At 41.8% G+C, this 27911-nt stretch overlaps 1 protein-coding gene across 3 annotated transcripts in view; it reads right to left on the reverse strand.

The window, feature by feature from the left end:
• SLC13A4 (solute carrier family 13 member 4) overlaps positions 1–27911 on the reverse strand; it is a 155315-nt gene that overhangs the window by 94020 nt on the left and 33384 nt on the right. For all 3 annotated transcript variants that reach the window (XM_063447568.1, XM_063447569.1, XM_063447567.1), the window contains exons 3-5: positions 12428–12564; positions 11670–11851; positions 9530–9584 (exon numbers count right to left, since the gene is read on the reverse strand). In XM_063447568.1, coding sequence (XP_063303638.1) covers positions 9530–9584; positions 11670–11851; positions 12428–12564 — 374 coding nt within the window. The remainder of the gene's footprint in view (positions 1–9529; positions 9585–11669; positions 11852–12427; positions 12565–27911) is intronic.

Raw genomic sequence — 27911 nt, forward strand, 5'->3', positions numbered from 1 at the left:
CGCACATCCCTGTGACGGCGACGACGCATTCGGATGTCTGCCCTATCAACTTTCGATGTTACCTTCTGCACCTACCATGGTGACCACGGGTAACGGGGAATCAGGGTTCGATTCCGGAGAGGGAGCCTGAGAAACGGCTACCACATCCAAGGAAGGCAGCAGGCGCGCAAATTACCCACTCCCGACGCGGGGAGGTAGTGACAAAAAATAACAATACAGGACTCTTTCAAGGCTCTTTAATTGGAATGAGCAGGGCCGGCGCTACCATTAAGGCGAATAAGGCATTCGCCTGGGGCGCCGGCCTCTAGGGGGCGCAAACCGAGAGGTTTCCCGGTGGGCTGCCATGCTGTAGCTGTTTGGGAATGCTGTGCTGGGTGAGCGGCTCCTTAGCCACCCCCCAGCGCAGCCACTCACCTGCTGGGCTCCCTCTGCAGCCGATTACCTTCTCAGGCAGTGGGGTTTGCTGTAACCCCATCCCCCGAGCAGAGCACTGTGCTTCCTGGAGGCAGGGGGAGCCTGTGAACACCGGAAGCATGGTGAAGGGAGCAGGAAGCAGGCTGTGCTCACAGTGCACGGCTCTCCTGCTCCCCAGGATAAAGAGCAACATCCTGGATCCTGCAGCCTAGACCTCTTCTCTTCACAGTACCCAGGTATGTCATGGTTAAGGTGGATTTATTATTGTGTGCATGTTTGTAAATGGGGGAGTGTGTAAATTGGTTTGTTTGTGTGTGTAAATAAAGTGTGACTTTATGTAAAGTTTGTGTTTGAGTGACAGTATGTGTGTTAATGAGTGTGTAAGTGACATTGTGTGTTAGTGTGTGCAAGTGACTGTGTGTGTGTGTGTGTGTGTGTTAGGGAGAGTGTGCAAGTTACTCTGTGTGTGTGTGTGTTAGGGAGAGTGTGCAAGTGACTGTGTGTGTGTGTGTTAGGGAGAGTGTGCAAGTGACTGTGTGTGTGTGTTAAGGAGAGTGTGCAAGTTAATCTGTGTGTGTGTGTGTGTGTTAAGGAGAGTGTGCAAGTTACTCTCTGTGTGTGTGTGTTAAGGAGAGTGTGCAAGTGACTGTGTGTGTGTGTGTTATGGAGAGTGTGCAAGTGACTCTGTGTGTGTGTGTTATGGAGAGTGTGCAAGTGACTCTGTGTGTGTGTTATGGAGAGTGTGCAAGTGACTCTGTGTGTGTGTTAAGGAGAGTGCAAGTGACTATGTGTGTGTGTGTGTGTGTGTGTGTTAGGGAGAGTGTGCAAGTGACTCTGGGTGTGTGTTAGTGAGAATGTGCAAGTGACACTGTTAGTGAGTATGTGTTATGGAGAGTGTGCAAGTGACACTGAGTGGTGTTAGTGTGTAACTGACAATGTGTATGCCAGTGAGAGTGTGTATAAGTGAGAGTATGTAGGTGACACTGTGTTTGTTAGTGAGAGTGTGCAAGTGGCACTGTGTAGGTAAGTGAGAATGTGTATGTGTTAGAGTGTGTAAGTTAGTTAGAATGTGTAAGTGTGTATGCCAGTGAGAGAGTGTGTATTAGTGAGATTGTGTAAGTGACACTGCAAAGGTAATTATTGCAATTTTTAAGAAACTTCTATAATTACCGTTCAGGGTTAACTCCTCTAGTGGCTATGCACGGGGACGTCTAGTCACGGAAATACCACTGCAAGCGTGGCCAATGAGGAGCGAAGGCGGAACGAAGCCAGCACAAAAGACTGCTGGACCCAGGTAAGTGACAGAAGGTGTTTTAACCCCTGCTGCACCACGAGGGGAGATGCGCTTGATGGAGGGGGAAGCTATAGTGACAGGATAACAAGTTTATTTTCCTGGCACTATAGTTTCCCTTTAATATCTACTCAGTGTGCCTCTTTCCCTAAATGTCTCTTTAGTGTAATTCAGAGTTTAGTGAATAAGCCTTTGAGGGAATGTAGCTGCGTTCATAAGGGGGGCGTCAAAATGTATTCTTGCCTAGGGCGGCAAGAATCCTTGCACCGGCCCTGGGAATGAGTACACTTTAAATCCTTTAACGAGGATATATTGGAGGGCAAGTCTGGTGCAGAGCGACTGACCCGTGCGTGCTGCAGCTGAAACTCCACCATCGCCTGCTGCTGCTCGCACAGTCTCTCCAGCATGTGCAAGGTGGAGTTCCACCTTGTGGGCACGTCGTATATGAGGCGGTGAGCAGGAAGGCCGAAGTTACGCTGAAGCGCAGACAGGCGAGCAGCAGCAGGGTGAGAACGCCGAAAGCGCGCACAGCTGCTACAGTGAAACTGCGAATGGCTGAAACTGCGAATGGCTGAAACTGCGAATGGCTGAAACTGCGAATGGCTCATTAAATCAGTTATGGTTCCTTTGATCGCTCCATCTGTTACTTGGATAAATGTGGTAATTCTAGAGCAAATACATGCCGACGAGCGCTAGGGGACGGTCGCTCCGCTTTTGCACCCATTTGCAAAAAAAAAAAATTCTCGCCCATCTTCTGTGGGTTATTGCATTTTTAAGATGTAGACTTATTGTATTACACTAGCCATGCACAGGTAGATTGTCTGGCACGTTGTTTTGGTGTTTGGTTTTTAACTTTGTAGTTGTGTCTTTACACAATATAGAAATGTTTACACACTACATGAAGGTCCTGTTCACTAGAGTGTGTAGTCATGAATGTAATAAGTAAAACTTTGTTTTTACAGCCACTGGTTGGCCCATACATATTTTAAAACTTGTTTAATTTTGTTATAGCATGACTTGTAGTCTTGTTTTTAACTTGTCTATAATACCTATTTTTGTATGACACTTAGTGTGTTTTTTCATTGATTATTGAATTCTAATGGTCTAAGATAATTAACATGTCAACAGGCAAACATAACCGAAAGATTTGTCTCAGTCTTGCCTTCTATGCTACCTGCCCCATAGGCTTTCTTGAGAAGCGGTAACTAGCCAGTGTTGCACACATACACCAGATATGAAGTGCACACCCCAAATGTACTATTTAGCACCCAAAAAAATTGAATTTTTAAAAATGTGCTGTAACCACAGTATTTGACGGTTCTATTTGACTCTCAGATATGAAGTGCACTGCAGGCTGCAAATGTACTATTTAGCACCCAAAAAAATGTTCAAAGTGCAATGTAATCACAGTATTTGACGGTTCTATTTGACTCTCAGATGTGAAGTGCACACCCCAAATGTACTATTTAGCACCAAAATAATTAAAAAAATTTAAAGTGCGCTGTAACCACAGTATTTGACTGTTCTATTTGACTCTCAGATATGAAGTGCACACCCCAAATGTACTATTTAGCACCAAAACAATTAGAATTGTTTAAACTGTGCTGTAACCACAGTATTTGACGGTTCTATTTGACTCTCAGATATGAAGTGCACCGCAGGCCGCAAATGTATTATTTAGCACCAAAAAAATATGAATTTTTCTAAGTGCAATGTAATCACAGTATTTGACGGTTCTATTTAACTCGCAGATGTGAAGTGCACACCCCAAATGTACTATTTAGCACCAAAAAAAATAGAATTTTTAAAACTGCGCTTTAAACACAGTATTTGACAGTTCTATTTGACTCTCAGATATGAAGTGCACTGCAGGCCGCAAAAATGTACTATTTAACACCAACAAAATTAGAATTTTTAAAACTGCGCTGTAACCACAGTATTTGACGGTTCTATGTGACTCTCAGATATGAAGTGCACCGCAGGCCACATATGTACTATTTAGCACAAAAAAAGTGTGATTTTTTTTAAACCAACAATGTAATAGTAGTATTTAAGGGTTTTATTTGACTAAAAGAAATGCAGTACGCAAATGTACTATTTAGCACCAAAAAAATTGCAGTATTTAAAAATGCCTAGATGTTGCCCACTGAGCTACCAGAACAGCATTAAAGTAATGTGCCTGGCACCAGGGCCGGTGCTAGGATTTTTAGTTACACAGGCGAAGATGCATTTTGGCGCCCCTTACCCTCCTTACATTTAAAAAAAAAAAAAAAAATGCATCTTCACCTGTGTGTCTTTCCTCCCAAGCCACAGGCACACAGGCATCATTTTTCAGTCCCACAGTCAAAGTCATACAGGTGCACTGTCATACAAAGACAGAAATAATCATACAGAGACATACAGACACATACAGTCAGAGACATACATGCATACAGAGACATGCAGGCATATAAAGACATGCAGGCATACCGTCATACAGACACATACATATCAAACACATACATACAGACAGGCATACAGAAACATACATTCAAAGACATTCAGGTACATACATACATACATACATACATACAGAGACATACAGGCATAAATAAACATACATACAGAGACATACAGGCATGCAGACACATACATACATACATACAGGCATACAAAGACATACACACATACAGATACATGCATGCATACATAGACATACCGTCATACAGACACATACATATATACAGGCATACAGATACATATAGGCATACATAAATATACATACAAAGATATACAGGCACACAGACACATACATACATAGGCATACTGTCATACAGACACATACATACAGAAAAATGCATACAAAGACATACAGGCATACAGAGACACACAGACACATACATACATACAGAGACATAAAGGCATACAGTTACATAAATGCATACAGAGACATACAGAAACATACGTACAAGACATACATACATACAGAGAAATACCGTCATACAGATACATACATACAGAAACACACATACATATACATACATACATACATACATACATACAGAGGCATACCGTCATACAGACACATACATATATACAAGCATACAAAGACATACAGGCATACAGAGACACACAGACACACACATACGTACATACAGAGACATAAAGGCATACAGTTACATACATGCATACAGAAACATACGTACAAGACATACAGGCATACAGACACATACATACAGAGGCATACCATCATACAGAAACATGCATACAGAGACATACAGAAACATACATACGTACATACAGAGACATAATGGCATACAGTTACATACATGAATACAGAGACATACAAAATTACATACTTACATCTGTTAAAGCGTGTCCCTGGGGTGCATGCTGCCCGGCTCTGTGGAGTCCTGTCCTGCAGCCCAGCCTCATCACTGTGCGCCAGCAGCGCTGTGTGATCCACAGGGAGCAGGGATATGATGTCATATCCCCGCCCCCTCCACAGCCTGCGGCAGCCACCAGCATAGACATAATAAACATGTCTATGGGCACCAGGGTAGGAGGTGGGCGGACGGAGGCTGGGATCCGCGGGCGGAATGATAAGGGCTGCGCTCGGCCACGCTACAAGTATTAACCGCCTTATGGTAGTGCCGGCCCTGCCTGGCACACGTGCAGTTGCAAGTGCACTGCACTCTCTGTGGCACTGGGCTCAGGGCAGGGAACAAAATAATCAACAAAAATGATCGTAGTTTGCAGATTCAACACCAGAATTCTTTCCTAATCTGTCCCTCACAGCTGCAGTCTTCCTACACTAATAACAGCTCATGTGAAGTGCAGCGCTACATGACTCCAACTTATATATAGAGGCTGGGGCACATGCTACACGGGCCAATCACAGCCATGCCATTAGTAGGCATGGCTGTAATGGCTTCTAAGGGCACACAAGTCAAACGCTTGTTGATTGGCAACTGCAGCCTTTCAAAACGCGCCATTAAATTGCCGAACACCGAACTCCAACCCAAACATACACTGAAATGTCCGTGTCCAAAAACCGTAATGTTCGGTACGAACCCTCATCTCTAGTGGTAACTAATATCTCCACGCCAAGCAAACACATGTGTATAACAAATATACATGTAAAAAAATAAAAAGGGAACATCCTTTCATGCAAAAAAACATGCATATATGCACAATCTAAATACAGTTTGTAGACAATGGCTCCAATTAAGTAACTTACAGACTTTAGAGCCCCCCCTCGGCTTTATGTATAATGCTCAGTAATGGATATGGTGGTCAGTCTTCATGTAATGTGAAGTTATTAACTCCCTACGAGAGATGCAGGACATTACACATATATGTTTATATTAGGCCCTCACTTGGCCTTCCACAACATATGCTTCATATGGACCTCATTGGGCAACCTTCCACAACCACTATTTTAGGACATATATGTGTATTGTGATCAGTAGTACCATGTTGCTCAAATGTCTTATCTCTAATTAACAGTCCTACCATTCGGGCCTCTCACAGGTCAAGTTATATACACGTTATGATATGGAACAGGTCTGCCATTTTGCATCCATGTGTGTAAATTGCAACTGCTCCACAACCCAACAAACATCAACCCACGTCCTATCATTTCATACACCCACTAATTTCAAATTCTGCCCTTAAATGGCCACCCCATTACTCCATACACCACAATAAAAATAAATAATTACATAAAATCAGATCGACCAGATCGAATACGAGAGCATCACTATTGTCCACACGCAATTCACAGTCCTCAAAACTAGTAAGATATTTCAATACAGGCTCCTCCGCCAAACCCTCAACCCCACCTAGTTAATGAACTCCAGCCGTAACCTAGGATGCCCCAGTTGAAGTTCCTGGAGATCTGGTTTTCCAGCTCTGGGCTCCCCTACCTTGTGTCAGCACTCAAGCTGGAAACACAGCCATCATGGCAGGGGTGTAGGCCATGATGGCTCCCATTCTTTCATCCTTATGCACAATTGTTGACAAACTAGTGACATTTATAATCTCCTCACTTTGGAGGTCTTTCCTTCCCATGTAGTACCCTACGTCATGCTCCTTACTTCCATCCCCTCAGGATTATACCGCCAGTTACTATCCAACACATGTTTCCTCATCTAATGTTATCTGTACAGTAAGTTCCCCAGTCCTTGAGAAGGACATAGCTACGACACTTGTCAGTAGTTCAGAGATATCGAACACAGACAGTACAATCTAATTGTTCCATATTCGTTCTCGCCTTCTGTCACTAAGCTGCGTCTCCCTTCCTATTCACACTTCCCCTCCTTGTTGATTTCTAATTACTGGTTTCACAGTAGGTTTCCATACAGGCGTCACTTCTCTTCTCTCAGGTATTAGGGTTTATCCTAACCACAAATCTAATAGTAAAGTCTCATTCAACTTAGTTACTATTAGTGGCATAATCAAGTATTCATTTGATGCTGGGGCCCTTCTGACAACCCTTCTATGTGTGGCGCACTGACCATATTAGCCTAATCAATGGGAATCTCAATAATATCTGCTTAATTTTATTATTGGCTCCTCATTCGTTCAAGTTCCCAGCATTAGGACATTGTAGGCAATGATATTTGGCCTATCTTAAGGACCACAAAAGAAACCCGACTAGGAAAATGCCATATCCCTTGTCTTAAATGTGCTCCCAATGCATCGGTCCCAGTGATATTTAGTGAACGGAGCATTGTACATTGCCACCTGTCTTATGTTTGGAGCGGAGAGCCGCCCAAAGTGTTCAATATAGTTGCATAATATCTCTGTCCCTCAGTAGTACATGATCTATATGATTCTAAGGATAAATGAACCGAATGCCATACCACAAAGCAGATGTGTCCTTTATATCTAGAACATCCTTTGTCACTCCACTGTATCGATCATCCCTTGGCCCCTACACCAATTTAAATTCCTGAAAATCCATTAGACTTGTTATCATTGCAGTTAAGCCTCCCTGCATATCAGTCCAGCGTATCAGGGAAAGGGAAAATACTTTCTGTGCAATGATGCTTGTTTCCCATAGGGATCTCCAGTCTCCCCTTGGTCCGTTGAACTTTACCATGCACCTTACACGAGGGAGCTAATTCATTTCCCATCCACTCAACCTGCTCCCAGGTTCACCTACCAACAATAGCGCTGTTACATTCCTGTTCATATTGCTAAATGTTCTATTACACCAAAACAGGGAAGCCATGTTCACTCCATCATTGCCCCTCATATCTGGACTGATACAGCCACCCACACTAGACTGTAGCCAATTTCATAGTTAACTGGGTCCGTGACACATTTCCCATACTGACACAGAACCTACCCTCATTTAGTAAATCAGCAGCATGGGAATTATTACTGGTCAGTCCCCCTCACTAACAATAATAAGGTTGATTAGGAAGTTATCAGAATGGCGGCATCACAGAACCTCTACTTTGTCTACATACCCATACCAGGCTGTCACAACATAGCAACTGATGCCATGACTTGATCACAATTTCTCGTATTCTTCCAAACTCTCTCCATGCCTGTCAAACAACCTACCAAACCACTACATTCCAGGATTTAATGCTGGATTTGTTTATCACATGGCCTTGGTAGGTTGCTGACAATTGAGACATTTAAGTATTGGCTATGTAATGTCAACATGTATTTAGTGTTAAACTGTTAAACTTGTTGCGCTCTTTTACACGCCTACCTGTATGTTAGTTCCGGTACACCACAACTGACTTACTTACACCACTATTATTATAACTTGGCTTATTGTATCCGGCCACAAGGCTGAACCGGTAGGCGAAGCCTGTAGTTGTGGGACGAGTTACCCATCCTATAAATACACAGACCTCCCTTTCTTGTGGGCTGAGACCACCTGGTTCAACCCACCCACTACTCCCTTTAAGAAAGCCATTCATCTAGGTGATCCCTCTTTTACAGGCCTACCCTACGTCTGTTCAACCACACCACAACCGACTTACACCACCATTACTATAACTCGGGTTATTGTATCCGACCACAAATATAAATATAAATATATATATATATATATATATATATATATATATATATATATATATATATATCTTTTATTTTTATTTTGTACTTGCCCAGATGCTGACAACACAGTTATGCAGGACTGCAAACAAATGAAAATTATGTGCACTGGTTGATGCCTAATAAGATGTTGCAGGCGCAGAAGTCCTATGTCCATAGAAACTTAATTATCAAGTTAATTATCAAGCTGATCTAACACATTAATCAGATCCTGGCTGTTTGACTTGTTGATGTCGACAATTGTGAAAACTGTAGACAGGAAGGAAGAGACAGACTGTCATAGAATATAAAGAAAGGGATCTAACTTCAATTTCAGATTGTAGGGCTGACATCAAGGAAGGGGAAACTGATGGCAATACTTGAATGCTTCAAGTGAGAGGAACATCTGGATTCAGACATTGGCAGAGTGTTTTAATTGGAGGAACTGACAGTAATGGAAGGGCCATTTAGGCAAGAAACCGAGTGAAGCATGCATAATGGAAGGGGGAATAAGAGGACAGAAACTTAGTGTGAGTGAGACTTATAATGTGGGGGGATGGGGAATTTACAGGTGAGCCTACTTGTTAGGACAGAATGATAAGTAAACATGGCACGAAGGGTGACCAGTTGACTAAGATAGGACCAATAAGAGAGAGATGGTTTTTGGAAATTTAACTGGGATACAACCAAAGGTTTGGCCAGGATCCTGTTATCATCAAGACGTCCCTGAAATTAATTAAAAGAGGAGCATATGACCGCTGTCCTACACAAGGGTACACTTACTCTTCGTTGATAAAGATAAGCTCAATTGAAGGCTGGTTTTGTTTCTCATTCTCACCTGTAATAATAAAACACTGTGTCAGGAAAAGAGGCTAAAGAACCATAGAGGCACTCAAATAAAACCTACATCATGATGTCACTGTAGGCAAAACAGAAAATATGTGGGATACGGCTGAACAGAATCTAAAATATGGAATATAAAAAAATATACATAGCGTAATACAGTAATTTATAAATGTAAATGTATAAATCAGGATGTCACTGTCATTACTCTTCTTCCAAAAATAAATCCACAACATTTTAAAGCAGATCTGACACCTGCAAGTAACTTAATGTTACTTGCAGGCTATGTACCGTATATACTCGAGTATAAGCCGAGTTTTTCAGCACATTTTTTGTGCTGAAAAATCCCAACTCAGCTTATACTTGAGTCAATTGTCTGTATTATGGCAATTTACATTGCCATAATACAGACAATGGGGCTGTGTAGGAGGGGTGCTGGCAGGGAGCTGTTACTTACCTCTCCTGCAGCTCCTGTCAGCTCCCTCCGCCTCCGCGCTGGTCCGGTCAGCACCTCTGTCAGCTCCCAGTGTAAGTCTCGCGAGAGCCGCGGGGTCATAGTGCGGCCGCGAGACTTACACTGGGAGCTGCACTGACCGGCGCGGAGAAGGAGGGCGCTGACAGGAGCTGCAGGAGAGGTAAGTAACAGCTCTGCCAGCCCCCCTCCTACACAGCCCATCCACTGGACCACCAGGGAGTGAGAGCCCCCCTCCCTGCCATGTATCAAGCAGGGAGGGGGGGGACGAAAAAAAATAAAATAATAATAAAATAAAAAATTATTAAATAAAAAATAATAAAAAAAATTAAATAATAAAATTGCCCACCCCCACCAAGGCTCTGCAACACACACACACACACACACCCAGTGCATTCATACACACACACTGCACTCATACACACACACACTGCACTCATACACACATACGCTGCACTCATACACACGCTGCACTCATTATATACACACACCGTAAATAAATATTCAATTAATATAATTTTTTAGGATCTAATTTTATTTAGAAATTTACCAGTAGCTGCTGCATTTCCCACCCTAGTCTTATACTTGAGTCAATAAGTTTTCCCAGTTTTTTGGGGTAAAATTAGGGGCCTCGGCTTATATTCGGGTCGGCTTATACTCGAGTATATACGGTATGTTAAATAGATATGTCTAAATCACATCATAAAAATTCACTTGCATCATAACATATATTATGATACTGGCATAGATCAAAGGCTTTCATCTAATTACCCCACAACATACCACCATGCGGACATCTCTTCTGAGTCTCACACTAGTTACAAAACACAATTAGTCAGGAAGGAGATCAGGATATGTTCATGTAGAGAAATAACATAGGAAAGAAAGTCAACAGCATACCAAAAGACTAATAGAAGGAGAGTCATGGGTCCCAACATATCAATACATTTGGGACTATTCACAACTGCAGATATAACAAAATATCTGTATTCCTGATCTGTATGGTATTTACAATTCCTGGTTGTCTAGTTAAAAGGAACAGGGAATATGTGGTGGCATACAGCATCTTCCTTTTCTATACTTACTCTTATATTTTCACTACGGTATAGACTGGGGGTGCTAGGACTAGGACATTACTTCACAATCAGCAAGAGAACTTTGTAAATGTGTTTGTCTAGAAATTACCCCCTTTCTTCTTTCCATGCAGACAGAAATGGGTGATCTTGGACAGAAATGGAGTTACTATCATCAAATACATTAATAAAACCAGGGCTATAAGGCAGATGGGGTAGTGCTGTTTTATGGTCAAATCCAAGCTGCAAAATTACAGTCAAAGCTGTCAATTTCAGGGTCACTTTATCAAGCCTTGCATGAGCAAGTGTAAACCTAACCCATAACTCCCAATTGTCCCTATGCAGGAGGGACATCCCTATTGTGTGCCCAAATCCCTACATCACTCTTTTTATCATAATGTCCTTTGTTTCTAGGAGCGTCTTATGTCATTATATAAAAGATTTGTCTGAACATTATTCCTTCAGGAATTAAATCAGTGAAACATTGTTTGTTTTGTTTAGTTTTTTTTGCATTGCAAATACATATTTAAATGACCTTTCTGCTGCGTGCCCTCTGAGGCTGAAGACCCATTGGCAACTGTCCCATCGTGGTCCTCCTCAGTGCTTGTCAGCTGTTTCAGCACTGCGTCCACAATGGGCATGACCATGGCAGTGGAGGATGTATTAGAGAGCCACATAGAGAGTAAAGCGGTGCAGGACATGAAGCACATTAACAACCTGAAAAAGTAACATAGGAGATTGCAGTCATTGGTCACAGTGATGTGTGAAAGAACAAAACACAAAAGAGACGCTCAGACAGAAAAACAGTCCGTGCTGGACCTCTTTACATATTAATGCAGTAAAATATTACGCTGTGATGTATAAATCACTGCTTATTGTTAAACATAGCTACTATGTGATGGGCGACACCCACACTGTTTACTAGCAAATGCTGGCAAAAAGAAACCTGTGTCTATGTGTAACAAATTTGTGGTAACCACACACCAAGCCAAGTACCTGATTGATGGATTTTTAGAAAAAGCAACCTGTGCATGTTGGGCGCCTACCAGCTGCCACCAACAATTTGTTTCATCAACTACATTCCTAAATGGGTAGTCCATCATACTTAGTGGACCCATTGGCAAATAATCCTGTTGTTATCTACATAGGAGCCCCAACAATCTTGTGGGAGAAATCTACCTTTCACAAAGAACTTAGAGTATATTTACAACCACACAGTTTTTGTAATGACTATTAAGCAGCCTACACAGAAGTGTCAGGATTTGCCTATTCCTGTTGCTCCAGAGTACTTACATGCCTGGTTTAGCCCCCGAAAGCATGACCATTCGTAGGGCAATTCTTTTGTGCAAGTTCCATTTCTCCACTGATGCTGCCAGACAAATGACACCCATAAGAAGTAGGGTGGTATTCTTTACATATTCTCCTGCCACCTAAAGAAAACATACCACTGTGGTTAAATGTATGAAGGTTACATTGATTTAAATTCCAAATGAAATGTGTAGACACTTATATTTTAAGAGATTCTGTAGTGTTAGGAATACAAGCCTCCCTCTGGCATATAAAGGGTTAAAAAACCTTTAGTCACTTACCCGATTCCAGCACCAATGTCCATCGGTGCTGGGTCGATACTTCACCTCTGCATGCGTGGCACCATGCATTAGGCCTTACCCATAGGAAAGCATTGCCTCCATGCAGATCGTGAGGACGTCCAGCATCCTTTAACCGAGTAAAATTCTGTTAGACAGTCACTAGAGGCAGTCTTAGTCCTGCAAAGTATTCATTGCAGTTTTTCAAAAACCACAATGTTTTACATTGCAGCACCCTTTAAGGTAATCCCATATAGGAGAGAGAACAAGCCTAACTTAATGTAATAAAGAATATTTTTAAAATAAATATGACCATGTGAATATTTGGTATGTAAGGAGGATTGTATGAACTATTAATCTGAAGTATAAAAGTCCCAAAATTTAAATATATAATACTTTCTCTTGTCCTCTGGTACACTTCCTAAAAAAGAAAAGAGATACACTTATTTCCACACTTAGGTCCTTAGGTTCTCATGGCTGAATACCGTCAGGCCCTGGGGCTTTGTTTACTTTACATTAACTTTCATTAGTTGCTGTAGCACCTTGTTTTGAGTCATTTAACCACAATTTATCTGCAGTTTTTTTGCAAATCTCTAACCAAAGGTTCCTCCTTAATATATGTTTAATTTCTGCGTTTCCTGGTCTTCTTCAACTAACATACCAATTTCTGATTTCAGTGTATCTACACCTATTCTCAAGAGTAAAAGCTCGGGTCAGCCCAGACGTAGAGATTGACTGCTTCTCCCACCAGGGAAACACCAGGCTGCAACAAGGTGGAGGCTGCAGCTGCTGCTTTTTTTGTAAGGATGGTGAGCCCAGAACCAGCTTCAAAGTTGCCACCGCAGTATCAGATGAGGGTGTTGATGTGGGTATGATCTGCATCAGGATTTTTACACCCTCTGGAACACTTTTAAATATTGTTTAAGCAGGAGCTTAAGCTGCCTGCTGTCAGGATTACAGAATGATCCAGCACGTAGAATTGTGTAACACAGAGGACTGATAGGTAACATATACCGGACCTTAGAATGGCCAGACTAACGTACCAAAGAATAATCAGGAATAGCCGAGGTCAAGGGATACAGAAAGAGACACAACGATAAGGAAAAGCCAGGAGTCAGGGATACCAGAAAACAGGGAAGTCAAAAACAATGCCAAAGTCAAACAACCAGAAATACCAGAATTAATAATGCGCTCTCGGACAACCACAAGGGAAACCACGACAGGGCACTGAACAGGATGAGAACTGGGCCTAAATACCCCTCCTCTAGATCTGATAGGCTGTACCCGGCATTGCCATTTGCATAATTGCTGCTCAGCATTAACCCTTCTATGGATGTGGTTGCTGCTCGGCACAACTTTTCCTGTGTGGACAGTAAATGCCATTAACCAAATTTTTGTAAGCGGATGAATACGTGACACCTGCAGCCTTCCAGCATTATTTTTATATGGTGCTTTTACTAATTTTGGCATGAAGATGTAATTTAACAGATTCAAAAACCTGATTTACCTTGCTGAACTACTAGTCACATTATTTCAATTTATGTCTGGGTAATTAAGATCTCTAAAAATGAACGTGTTACCCTATTGTGAAGCTTTCACAATTTGTGTTAACAGTTGTTCTTCCTCATCAACATCAACTAGGTGATTTATAACATATCCGAACCAATAGATAATTTACCTTCTTTTGTCCCAAACAGATATCTACCAATAAAGCTTCCACAGTTTTCTTGTCATATTCCACTTGCTTAATATTTGGCTGTAACTCATGGTTGACATACAAATATACCCCCACTAGGGGGCAGAGCCAGCTACTGACTGGAGCAGATGCATCTTGCGGAGATCTGTGTAAACTCGTACCATAAACCCGAATTTGTAGCACAACTTGGCCACTCACACAAGTGGAAAGTTTACTCTTACTACAGGAGATTGCAATGGGCCAGAAAACAAAAGAATCTAGTGCTGAAAAGGCCCAACCAGACGGGTCATCGGCGACCTCTTGCGGAGCTAGCAGAGGGTAGCGTGGGAGAAAATGCCACTGGGAGAACGGCTATTCATACTCATCTGAAGATGCCTACTTTGATTCTGGAGAAGGGGGTATGCCCACCAACAGTGCCCAAAGCCAAGACCACGCCGGCAGAGGAACCTGCCACCACAGGATTACTAAAGCAAGTACTGGCTGAACTCCGCCAGAGCATAACAGCGGATATGGCCTACTTCAGGACCACAACAGAAGGCGCCTGCACAAAAATCGGCCTCTTAGAGTCCTCAACCAGCTCTCACGACACCCGCTTCACCTTGGTGGAACAAAAAATGTCTGAACTCCACGGTCAACTATGGCAGCTCTGTACTAATGAGAAAATCGAAGTTCTAGAGGAATAGAGAAGGAAATATAACATGAGGATCCAGGGGATTTACCACATTTCCTCAGACGACTGTTTGCCACCTAAGCTGGCAAAATCACTGAAGTTGGACGGGCTTTTTAGGCTGCCAAAACCAGCAAATGCGCCTGCCACAGCCATGCAGATATCATCATCCGGTTTCAGTCACTCCAGGAGAAAACATCACTGCTTGCAGCTGCTCAGGGGAAAACTCCACTTGTCTTTGAAGGCTCCAATCTGCTGTTCTTCCAGGACCTAACTAGGGACACTCTAGCCTGGTGAAAAATGCTACAACCGCATTTGCAGCAGCTCAGGTATCCCTTCTGCTGGGGGGTACCTAGACTCCTTTTGTTTACACATCAGGGGGCTACCTATAAAGTCTGGAACATGCAGGAATTGGACTCCCACTTAACTATCCTACGCATGAAGATGCCGCAACAGGCAAGAGGAACTGGGGTGTCTACACTGGATCCATATAAGATGGTATAACCAAACCAAGCAAACATACCTCACCCGGGAGAGCAAATACCTGAGAGTCCAGCTGGAATGGGATACCCACCTACTTATTGGGACGTCCCATGTTCCACCACTGACAACCAGGACTCAGCTCCTACAACAACACACGTGCGCTGACATGTTAAGAAGCCTTTTTTCGTTTTTGTTTTACTCTTATCACCAACTGTTTTTATCCTTGCTAAAATAATTGATACTCGTTTTTGTTTGCCTTTGGACTGTGCGCATACATGGTCTAAGGAATGTATATTGTTCCCTGACTCGTACATAGTTACAAGATAATGCCCAATAATTTTTCCGTTCAACTACTTATACACCAACCTTTATGCCACTTCTACCCAACCTTGGCAAGCATAACTGTGCTAGCTCCCATACTCTCTCTCCTCCTCCCCCCCACACATACACACCTGGTACTAGAATGATACCCTAGAAGCATACATTCCCAATGTTACCGGAGGGGGTAGGTCCCGCAATACAATTACTCTCCAGCAAGGATAATTTCACACTTCACATGTATTGCAGATACACTTGTATATCCCACATCTACGCAAGACTCCAGCAGTGGCTACAGGATGTTCTGCGCTGTATTGATGACCCTATCTCAGACAGGAGAAAACCAGAATGGTGAGTGGCACTCCAAACCAATATCTGGAAGAAGGACCTCGATGAAATTCGACCTTTCCGAAACGAGGACTTCTCGACCACCAACCAGCGCCGATGGGAACAAATGGAGTTGCAGATGCGGTTCCTGCGAGAACAGCCATTAGAGGACTGGGTAATAAAACTTGAGATGCTGGTTATGACGCAAGTGGGTCCGGATGACTCATACTGGGCCTTACAGTGGCATGCGGCAAGCCTCTACCCGTGGCTGATAGAGCACAAATGCATCGAGGGATGCCCTGGTTGTTTGTGGGAGGCTTTTAAACATGGTATGGCATTCGGAAACCCAGACAGTTCTCACTTCTGGTACATTCACAATGTAAGGAAAGACAGCTTGGGCCTTATGGAGTCAGCGGAAATGCAGGCGGATCTGACTTTTTTTGGCTATCAGGGAGTAGGAGCTTCAACAGGACTACGCACACCTGTTACGCCGGATAACGCCGCCAGTCTCCGAAGTGATGGAGCTCATGAACTAGGCAACCCAGGGAGAGGAGAGTATCGTCCTCCATCCCCAGCAGAAGTGTGCGCCCCAGGGAGAGGAGAGTATCATCCTCTATCCGCAGAGGCAGTATTTAGTTTATTATTAGACTTAGTTGTGGTTAGGATTCAGTTTAGAATGCGCACGCGCATTAGACCTCCCCATAGAAAACCATTATTCAATGCTTTCCTATGGGGATTTCGGCAATGCTGGAGGTCCTCACATAGCGTGAGGATGTCCAGCGTCGATTAAAACACTTTTCGTGTTCTATGACCACGGAAGTCCCTCTAGGAGGACTTAACCCTGCAAGGTAAATATTGCAGTTTATGAAAACTGCTATAATTACACTTGCAGGGTTAAGGGTAGAGGGAGTTGGCACCCTAACCACTCCAATGGGCAGAAGTGGTCTGGGTGCCTGGAGTATCCCTTTAATAACAGCCTGTAATCTTTTTTTTACATTCTCTGCCATGCCCATACTAGAGGATCCATACTAGAGGAGAAATAGCTTTGTCCACTACAGCTACTCCTGAGCCGATACCCCCAACATCTTCTCTCATATGAGCAAATCAGGCTGCACAAAATCAGGACTAGCCAAATCTTTCCTATTCCCTCCCCCATCGTTACCACATTTAACTGTCACCCAGCTATGTGCCTATTCCCTAGCTATCTTATCTTCTTCAACTCTACTAATGGCCCCACTAAACTTTGCCAAGTGAGCAGCACGGCCCCTTCAAGATTGTCAATCTGTCTCAAAGTTGCAATTTACTTCTCCAGATCTCAGGCGAGCTTTCAGAGAAGGCACTCGCTTACGCTTGGCACATAGGTATGGACAGATTACAAGATGTGCACTGAGTCAAACATGCAATCTTGCTTACACTCATGCCCAGTGACAGCATAGACCATCATGGAGTAAAAGTACCAGCAGGTGTTAAATGGGAATTCAAATCAAAATTATTGCAATGCTGTGTGAGCAGAGATAAATCCCTGCTCCCAGCAGGAACCTTGTCTGAACAGACCCTGGTGGCTATTTTGATCAGTGCTGGGCTATGTCAGTTGCCCAGCACTGATCGCAATGCAGTGGGCATACTATTTTCAATGTTAAAGATGGAAAGCTGTCATGGTTAAAAATAGCCAGTAGATGGCAGCAAAATACCACAAGGTTTTAGCTTCAAATTCCATTTGCTGATATCAGTTTGATATTAGCAGCAGGAAATCCTTTGGGATTAGGATTAAATGAGAGATTAAGGTTATGGATTAAGATTAGGATTACTATGAATATTAGGTTTAGTATTCAGTTTATTATTAGACTTATATTAATTTATAGTTGGGGTTAGGATACAGTTTAGGATTAGGGTTTGGTTTAAAATTAATGATTTAGATTTGGATTAAGATTATTACTTTGCAAGATATACATATGGAGTATTGCTGTACTCAGGAGATGTTGCTGAGTAATAAATTAAGATAATTTTATGGCAATGGGACAAGTTACAATGTATATGTAAACACAAATGTAAAAATAAAAATTAATATCACAAACTTTGAAAAAATGGTTAAAAATGGCATCTTAATAAAGTTCAAAATATATCATGTGAGAGTTCCCATGGTGTCTACTTGTACAAATCGTATGCATTTATGGAGTAATTTAAATATGTAAGCTACTAAAAACAAACAAAATGCATCATAGACCAGTTTTCAATCTGTCATAAAAAAAAAAACATTAAAAAAAATGCAAGTCAGCTCTGTATTTACACAGAAACTTGGAAATCGTATACCGTGAGAAAAAAGTATTTGATCCCCTGCTGATTTTGAACGTTTGCCCAGTGACAAAGAAATTATCAGGCTATAATTTTAATGGTAGGTGTATTTTAACAGTGAGAGACAGAATAACAAAACAATAACAAAAAGCCAGAAAACACATGTCAAAAAAGTTATAAATTGATTTGCATGTCAATGAGTGAAAAAAGTATTTGATCCCTTCGACTTAGTACTTGGTGCAAAACCCTTGTTGGCAATCACAGAGGTCAGACGTTTCTTGTAGTTGGCCACCAGGTTTTAAGCACTCCCCATAGGAAAGCATTGAAAAGATTTTCAATGCTTTCCTATGGGGAAATGAGCGACGCTGGAGGTCCTCACACAGCATGAGGACATCCAGCGATGCTCTAGCACAGATAATCTGTGCTATAATCCAGGAAGTTCCCTCTAGTGGCTGTCTAGTAGACAGCCACTAGAGGTGGAGATAACCCTGCAAGGTAATTATTGCAGTTTATAGAAAAGTGCAATAATTACACTTGCAGGGTTAGGAGTAGTGGGAGCTGGCACCCAGACCACTCCAATGGGCAGAAGTGGTCTGGGTGCCTGGAGTGTCCCTTTAAAGTAGCATATATCAGGTTTACAAAATAATCTGGTAAATTGCAATGTACCTGTAAAAAAAAAAAAGGAACAAATAACATACTTTAAACTTTCAAAGAAATTGGTGCTAAAATGTCTAAATAATGGCACTCAAAATATACTATATGACATACCTTTTGGTATCTGCTTTCACAAATGGTATGCATTTATGATGTGAGTTGAACTGTGAAACTGCTACACTGCTCCAAAATTTGGAATAGGCCCAATAAGGTAACCAATTCAAATTCTTATTGTAAAATCTGAAATAGTCCAGTGTTGTATGCCACTGTAAGATCGCAAATTAGTGCCAAAGGCATACATTGGGGCAGGGGTCAAGTCCTGGGGGGAAAAGTGTGGGAACTCAACCGAGATCCCCCCCCTCCCCCCAAAGATACACTTGTATGCATAGACGCGCGCACAAACGCACACATACTGATGACACACAAATACACTCACAGACAAATACACACACACACACACACACACACACACACACACTCACAGACACATTCACTCACAGACAGACACACAGACAAACACACTCACAGAAAAACACACACTCACAGACAAAGATACATACACTCACAGACAAAGACACATACACACACTCACAGACACACACACACACTTCCAGACACTCACAGACAAACACACACACAAACACACTTAAGCTCACACTCACAGACACACACACTCCCAGAGAAAGATACATACACTCACAGACAAAGACACATACACACACTCACACTTCCAGACACACACTCACAGACAAACACACTAACAGCCACACACACATAAGCTCACACTCACAGACACACACACTCCCAGACACACAATCACAAACAAAGATACATACACTCACAGACAAAGACACATACACACAGACACACAAACACACACACACTCAAAGACAAACACACAAACTCACAAACACAAACACTCACAGACACACATTCACAAACATACATTTTTACAAAATGCTTAACAAATGTCCACCCAGCCTCCCTACCTGGAGAGCTGGCGTGGACTTGTTCCTGGGGTCCAGTGGGGCTAAAGCCCGGCGGGCGGCTGTGGTGCCTGATACACACGGCGAGGGAGTTGCTGGTCTGTCTCCACAGCTGTCCGCCGGGCTTTAGCCCCACTGGACCCCATAACAGGGGGAACACGGGGGTTCCTGCAGGAGCAACGGGAACAGCGTTCCCGCTGTAAAAAAAAAGTGCAGGAACGCCGTTCCCACGCGTTCCTGCAGGACTCGATCCCTGCATTGGAGGTATTGATGTGTACAGAAGAGTTCACCAAGCTTACTTTGAGTGGGCTTGATCACAGTGTCACATGCCAGATTTTAGAAATGGACAGTTGAATTGTAGTGAATTATGTATAAAAAAATGCAAATAAAATAAAGTTATCACAAACTTTACATAAACTGGTACTATAATGGAAGCACGGTATGAAACAATGCACACCATATGAGATATCCCCGAGTGTTTACTTTCACAAATGGTAGGCATTTTGGGGGTTATTTCAACAGCCATACTGCTATAACACCCCAAAATTAGACAAAGGCCAATCAAATCCATCTATAAATATTCTAACTGAAGAAAATTGACATGGTCAAGTCTATTATATGGTGCAGTAGCTTCACAGGATAGTTGCAAAGGCATACATTGGGGATATTATTATACTCAGAAGATGTAGCTGAACACATGTAGCTGGGGCTTTGTACAGTAGTAGCCCACATCAAGTGTGAAATACTTGAAAAAAAAAAAAAACCTCCTATGCGCGTATGTTAAAAATCAGAGAATTTTTTTTACTACATTAGCAAAGATTGTCAGTGAAATGGCTACATAATAAGTCTCAAAATACCCTAAGGTAAATTGCCTGTGATGTCTACTTTATATAAATATGCACTTGTGTGACAATTTTGTTTTCGTGATGGCTATTAAACTTACAAGACAAACATACCAACTTCTAAAATCGTTCCACATTGAAATTTTATTTTATTCCTTGTTTTTTGTGTCCAGTAATTTCACCCAAATATAAACCAAAATCCTAGATAGACTTTGTAAATCAGGACAAATAAATTGATTTTTTTAAAATTATTTTTCTCAAGCTGCACTTATTATGCACACATTATTATTGTCAAAACTGTGGAAATTTTTTTTATTTATTTTTTATTTGTTGTTGCACTTTTGTGTATTTTTAATAACAAATGAAAATTTGTATATGTATTTGACACATCAAATTAAAGCCAAAACTGTATATATTATGTGTTTGTGCAGTAAATGAGAAAGATGGAAATTGAACCCACACAGAGCAAAAATGCAAAACTTGCTTTTTTAAATGAAAAACAAACAAATTAAGCTTGGTCTTTAAGGGGTTTAGCAACTCCAAGTGAACAAACTTAGTGAGTCAGCTGTGGGTTTATATGAGTATCAGAAAACCCACACAAATGGAAGTTAAGGGGACACTCCTCCAATTAACTCAGCAGCACACAGAGAAAAAACAACAAAAAGAAAGAAAAGAAAGAAGAAAAACAAATCTACTTGTTTATTCTCTAATAGTAAGACTCATCAGCTGATTAGAGCAGAGCTCCCCATGAACATGGAACATTTTGCATATTGTGAAGAATGCATATTAATTTAAGAGCAGTGTTTTTTCCAAATTTGATTGTTGATTCTCTTTTTCCAAGGAATGAGTGGCATTCAGTTTCAACATCTCCTAGACATGTACTATTCCTTTAGTTATGGTTCTACCTATTTTTCCTTTTTCTTCATACACTAATTTCCCTTACAGTCATCCATATAAATCCATATGATAAATATTAGCTCATCAAGGAAAGAATAAATAAGCGCACACAGGTCACTGAAGAATCAATGTCCCCATGCGCATGGCGGGTACAAGGCACAAGGAAGAGTATTTAAGTGAAAACATAACTGTTAACTAGCACATCTCATACATTTTTACAATTAAAAAAATAAAAATATGAATTAAAGTTACAAACGGAAAACAAAGACTCAACCACAATAGCAAGTGTACTTCACATACACCTCCTATAAATATAACAAAATAAATTATATATATCAAAAAAGGTATATAAAACAATGGTGTTATAACTCTATGATACACATAGGTAATATATATGAAAAAATACAACCTTAAAAATCAGAATAATTATAAAAAAAAAAACCTGGTGATAAAATCTAAAAGATAATGGAAACTGTATATGGTGAAATAAGTTAGGTAAATTAACCAGAGGGACAGGGAGGGAGAAACTGAGACAAATCTCAGAGAATCTTAGAGATTTTCTTTTGTTTTAAGCTGAAGCAAGCAAACAAGGTGAATAGTTAGTGTAGGACCCACCTAAGAGTTTTGCCTTGACGTGGCAGGTGGGTTTACACCCATTGGCCATTGGAGTGGAACTAAAAACCTTCATTGTATAAATATGGACAGGGATTTGGAATAGTGTGCAAGTAACATTTTTTCTTTGGTTTTATTGTATGTATTGGGGCTGATGTATACTATGGTCATTGCAGCCGCCCAGGAGTAGCGGGAGTTTGGGCACATTACTTCTTTTTGTGTACTAGTCTTTGTCCAGGTTTAAATAGGCGTTCACAGCTGTTTCCAATGGGCAGCGTGGTTCCGCTGTGGGCAGCTATCACGATATCCAGTTTCCCAGCATGGCGTGTGTTTCACCGCGGATCGCATATCTGGAGTTTCTGGTTTCACAGTTCCTCTTGCATAACCATTAAAATAGTTCTGCCTTAATTGTAAATGAAGAATCAGCGTTCACACACAAAATCAGTGTGGTGCCGATAAAATACCACCAGAAACAAGTGTCAGTCTGAAAAGGTTACTAAAGGATAAATGTTATAATATGAAAGTATATGATATATATTTGTGGTCGGGGCAATATTGCCGTAATGGTTAGATAACACATAATTAGCAATACAGATCTTAGATAGATCTTATATGGCAATACAGATCTGCCGGAACCGACAGTGCAGTAGACCTGTAATAAAGAGGGCAAAAAGAAGTGTACCATACAAATTATATATATATATATATATATATATATATATATATATAATAAATACACAAGATCCAGCGCACTCTCCTATCTACTAAACAGCAACTTCAATGTTGACAGGTTTTATTAGTTTGTAAAAGTTTTTATTAAAAACACCTAATCTAGGCAAAAAAATGGGGATTTAGTTACATTATATGATCATACATTGCATAAGCCTGCCACAACGTCAATGTACCCCATCTTTGGCAGGTCCTACTCTCACAGTCTAATGTCTGCTCTTATGAGATTAACCACTTACTTGGGAAAAAATTCCATCTGAGGCTCTCTGCAGTACAAGGCTAAATAGGGACCTGAGATGAGGCACCTGTAACAGGGAGGGGTGCAGAACCAAGGAGTTGGCTAGACTCCCAAATATATATAGGAAACATGGGGGGATGGTTGCACTCACCTAAACATGCTTAAATGGGGTGCTGCTGGGGGCCATATTATACAATAAATACACAAGATCCAGCGCACTCTCCTATCTACTAAACATCAACTTCAATGTTGACAGGTTTTATTAGTTTGTAAAAGTTTTTATTAAAAACACCTAATCTAGGCAAAAAAATGGGGATTTAGTTACATTATATGATCATACATTGCATAAGCCTGCCACAACGTCAATGTACCCCATCTTTGGCAGGTCCTACTCTCACAGTCTAATGTCTGCTCTTATGAGATTAACCACTTACTTGGGAAAAAATTCCATCTGAGGCTCTCTGCAGTACAAGGCCCCCAGCAGCACCCCATTTAAGCATGTTTAGGTGAGTGCAACCATCCCCCCATGTTTCCTATATATATATATATATATATATATATTCTACTATACCTTAATATTACTTGGATACGACACGAGATGCCTGATGAATCCCTAACCGGTTCAGGTATAGATAATGTATAAGAGGATGATGTCCGGCTGTGATTCGTGGAGCAGGCCCGGCTCTAAGGGATGCTGGACTATCTGTGTATACTCGGCGAGATAAATCCCAGACCTGCAAAGGTGTTGGGTAGAGATGGTACTCCAGTGATTTGTGAACTCGAGACATACGATTTATACAAAGCCACCATTAGTATGATCCATATAAAGTACCGGTAGGCTAGCTATTGCCAAGTGGCGAAGAATTCAACTTATGCGTTGGCCCGAGGGGAGGTAGAAGCCACTGAAACGTAAGTGGCGGGGTGATGGCCTCTCGGTGACTACTAAAGCATAAGATAGAATGGGAGTGACAGGTGAGGCCCTCTCTATGCAACAATGCGAGGCGAATAACTATGCGTTGGGCCGATGGCGTCGCCCTCCGAGTATGAGGGGTACCTCCGAGTACCACTACACTATGGCGTAGAAGCCAGAAACCGACCATAGTGGGCAATTAGATCCCTAACAACCAGCACTTATCTGCTAATAGGGAACCTCCGCGTGGGCCAGATCGTGGACCCAGCTAGCTTGTGGACCCATTTAGAATGGAGTCCGAGAACGTATGCCTCTGCGCGATTGGGTCATGAACCCAATCAGACTGGACTCTGAGGACGTATGCCTCTGCGTGGGCTGGACTGTGGATCCATTTAGAATGGAGACTGAGAACGTATGCCAGTGCGTGGGCCAAATCGTGGACCCGTGTAGAACCGTGACCGGGAACGTATAATTCACAGTGGGCCAGACCGAGGACCGAAATAAGAGGCAAGGATGAGCTCCTTGGCAGGACATCGGTTAGACAAGCGTGACACCCAGATAAGTAAAACCTGGGTATAAACCATAGAGTAGGGAAACAGGAGAGTATAGTAACATGGCAAAAAGAAGTACAAAATGTGCCCAACCCAGAAAAGACAAGAGGTGCAGAACCATCCAGCGATCCAGGTCAAGTGACAGAGACCCAGTAACAAGAGCATACCAGCGAGCACGTGAGAGGCACAAGAGAGCAAACCTCAATGCCGAAAACACCAAATAAGTTAAAGGGACAAGCATACACCAGACAAGCGAGCAGGGGCGCACCAGACAGTAAAACCAAACGCAGAATCATAACAGGCAATCACACCATACGGAGAGTGACTAGAAATAGCAAAATACACACAGCCGAGTCACACATGCCTGCAATACAATGACAACCAGCTATCAGTACAATAAATGACATAACGTAATAATGTAACATGTGCAAGAACTAAGCACCCATGATACAACCGGATTGTGAAACGGGAAAACATAATGCCCCCGGAACATACAACAAGCAAAACCAAACAGACTTTTTTTTTTGTTTTGTTTTTTTAACATGTCAGTCATTTACATGAAAGGTTGTGCTCTTCGAAATTATAATTTAATTTTTCCCCCATACTTACTTCCTGTATCAAAACAGAAGACAAATCATCGGGGAATAACAATTACACACCACATGGGAATACATCACATACACAGAACTAAAGTGTATACGATTCCCAGGCTGCATGACTTAACAAACGCCCCAGAGGTCCGACCAATAAACAGACTGGTGATTGCAAACCTAGCAGCAGGCAGAGCACCAAGAGTGCTCAATCCCATACCAGTTCCGCGAATGGCAGACACCATACCAGCAGGCAGCGCACCTGGAGAGAGGTAGACATCCCAGCAAGGGTACCAGAGGTCAGCCAAGGCAGGTAGTGAACCAAGGGAGCCGCGGGCGACAGCAGACGGCATGCCATGCTATGCCCTGGTTCGGTGGGTAGTCACAGCTGCAGAAGAGAGGCGCAGCCAAGTGCAGGAAGGGACCCGGGCCCGATGGCATGCCGAAAAGAACCCAGCAGGCAAACACACTAAATAGAGAGCAGACCTCGTGGAACAGACAGGCGCTCAGCAGCGACAGGACCTCCATGAGGTGATGGTACAGGGAAACCATGTGGGAGGTGAAGGTCAGCGGTTGGCAAACATGAAGAAAAGTGGGCAGCAAGCCAGGAGACTGGACCATGAGGATACAGGTAAGTGGGTGAAAAGAACATAAACTGAATATAAACATTTATAAAACATCATAATACATATGCACTGAGCCCAATAAACTGAAGTGTTGGAAGATAGAATCAAAACGGGAACAGAGGCCTCTAGAATGCCACAGTGGCTGAACAGGCTAATGGCCGTACATAATACGTAGGAAAAGACAGGAGATATAAGGCATACATTAGAAAGACCTACACCTGAAATGCTTAGGATGATGATAACTACTTCTGCATACACTGCTGGCATAGAAGATTAGAGTTGAAAGCAACAGGAAATGCTAGAATAAAGCTAGAATCTCTCAGTAATATTAACATCAGATATAAAACTATATTGCTTAAACTGAACATGACTGAATGTTCCCAATGCATGTAGACCGTACCAAGAAAGTCTGGGTGGTGTTAGAAAGTGAGGGAATGCAAAAGGAGCAGACAAGAGAACTGCAGGCTTAGCTAGCAGTTATTAGATTATACCCCAATGAAATTACATAATTAAATGCATGCAGGCTGTCCCTTGGGGCATATCTACCAAACAATGTTGGCCCAATGAGTACCTGAATACCCAGAGTGTAGACAAACATAAAAATGTAGGTTGACTCACTGAAATGCATATGATACAGTTTTATGAATTTGAGGTAATTTAGGAAGAAGATTTCATACATTTAGAAGATATTCCCCTGTACAGAAATTAAGGAATTTTACATGTGTGTGTGCAGAGAATGTATATACAAGTTTATATTGTATTTCCTTTACCACATGTATAGGCCCAAGTTTGGGCCTGACATAAATTTAGACAGTCATTTGCCACAACCAGCCACATAATTACTAAACAATGAAGGCTCAAAAAGTGCATGAATACCCAGGACAGACAAATACAAGTTTAAAATGTAGAGAGATAAACATTAAATTGCAGGGTGACTAACTAAAATGCATATGATAAAAGTCGATATGGCCTAGTGTGGGCCAAATACAGTAAGCAGAAGGAGGCATCGCTGCCAAATACAGTAAGCTATGTACGATTGAAATAGACTGACTTTGCGTTACTAGTAAAATTTTCCATATCCGAAAGGTTGAACAAACAAACTTAAGGTTTTGTCGTATAGAAGATGAGGCTGAGCTGGACGTAGGCATTGCTCTCTGAGCTTTGAGACGGCTGTTCACTAGAGTGAGGCAAACAAATACTTGCGTGGGCCACACTAGGCCAAGACGAGCTTATTTGGAGTTTAGGCAGTTTGTGTTGATGACCTTTGAACTGGAAGTAGATGGTTCTGAACCAGACAGTCTCATCAGTCTGCAACTCGCCAGACCAACCATAGTGAAGTGGGAGAGGATTGGATGCCCTTATAAAGGGGAACCAAGCCCCTCCCACAACTACAGGCCCAGACTTAAAATATATGTGTGTATATATATATATTTATATATATATACACAATATACAGAGAAGGGGTCTCTATGGTGGAATATCTATACACATAAGGGGAAAAAAGCATGTGATAATGAAAATAATGACATTTTAAATAAATGTGGAAAACACATTAAAAAATAAAAAAAGGACAGATGTTCCATTCAAATGCTCTGCATCAAGGAGCATTGTGGACTGTAGTGGATGAGCGTGCATCCAAAACTTTCATATAGGAAAGAATTGTGTTCAATGCTTTCCTATGAGCTTCTACATCATGTGACCGCATTTTGGAAGCATATCTAATGACAGTCTGGAAGACAGTCTCTATAGATATTTAATGGTTACAAGGACAAG

The sequence above is a fragment of the Pelobates fuscus genome, chromosome 3 (assembly GCF_036172605.1).
Source record: "Pelobates fuscus isolate aPelFus1 chromosome 3, aPelFus1.pri, whole genome shotgun sequence".
Classification (NCBI taxonomy): domain Eukaryota; kingdom Metazoa; phylum Chordata; class Amphibia; order Anura; family Pelobatidae; genus Pelobates; species Pelobates fuscus.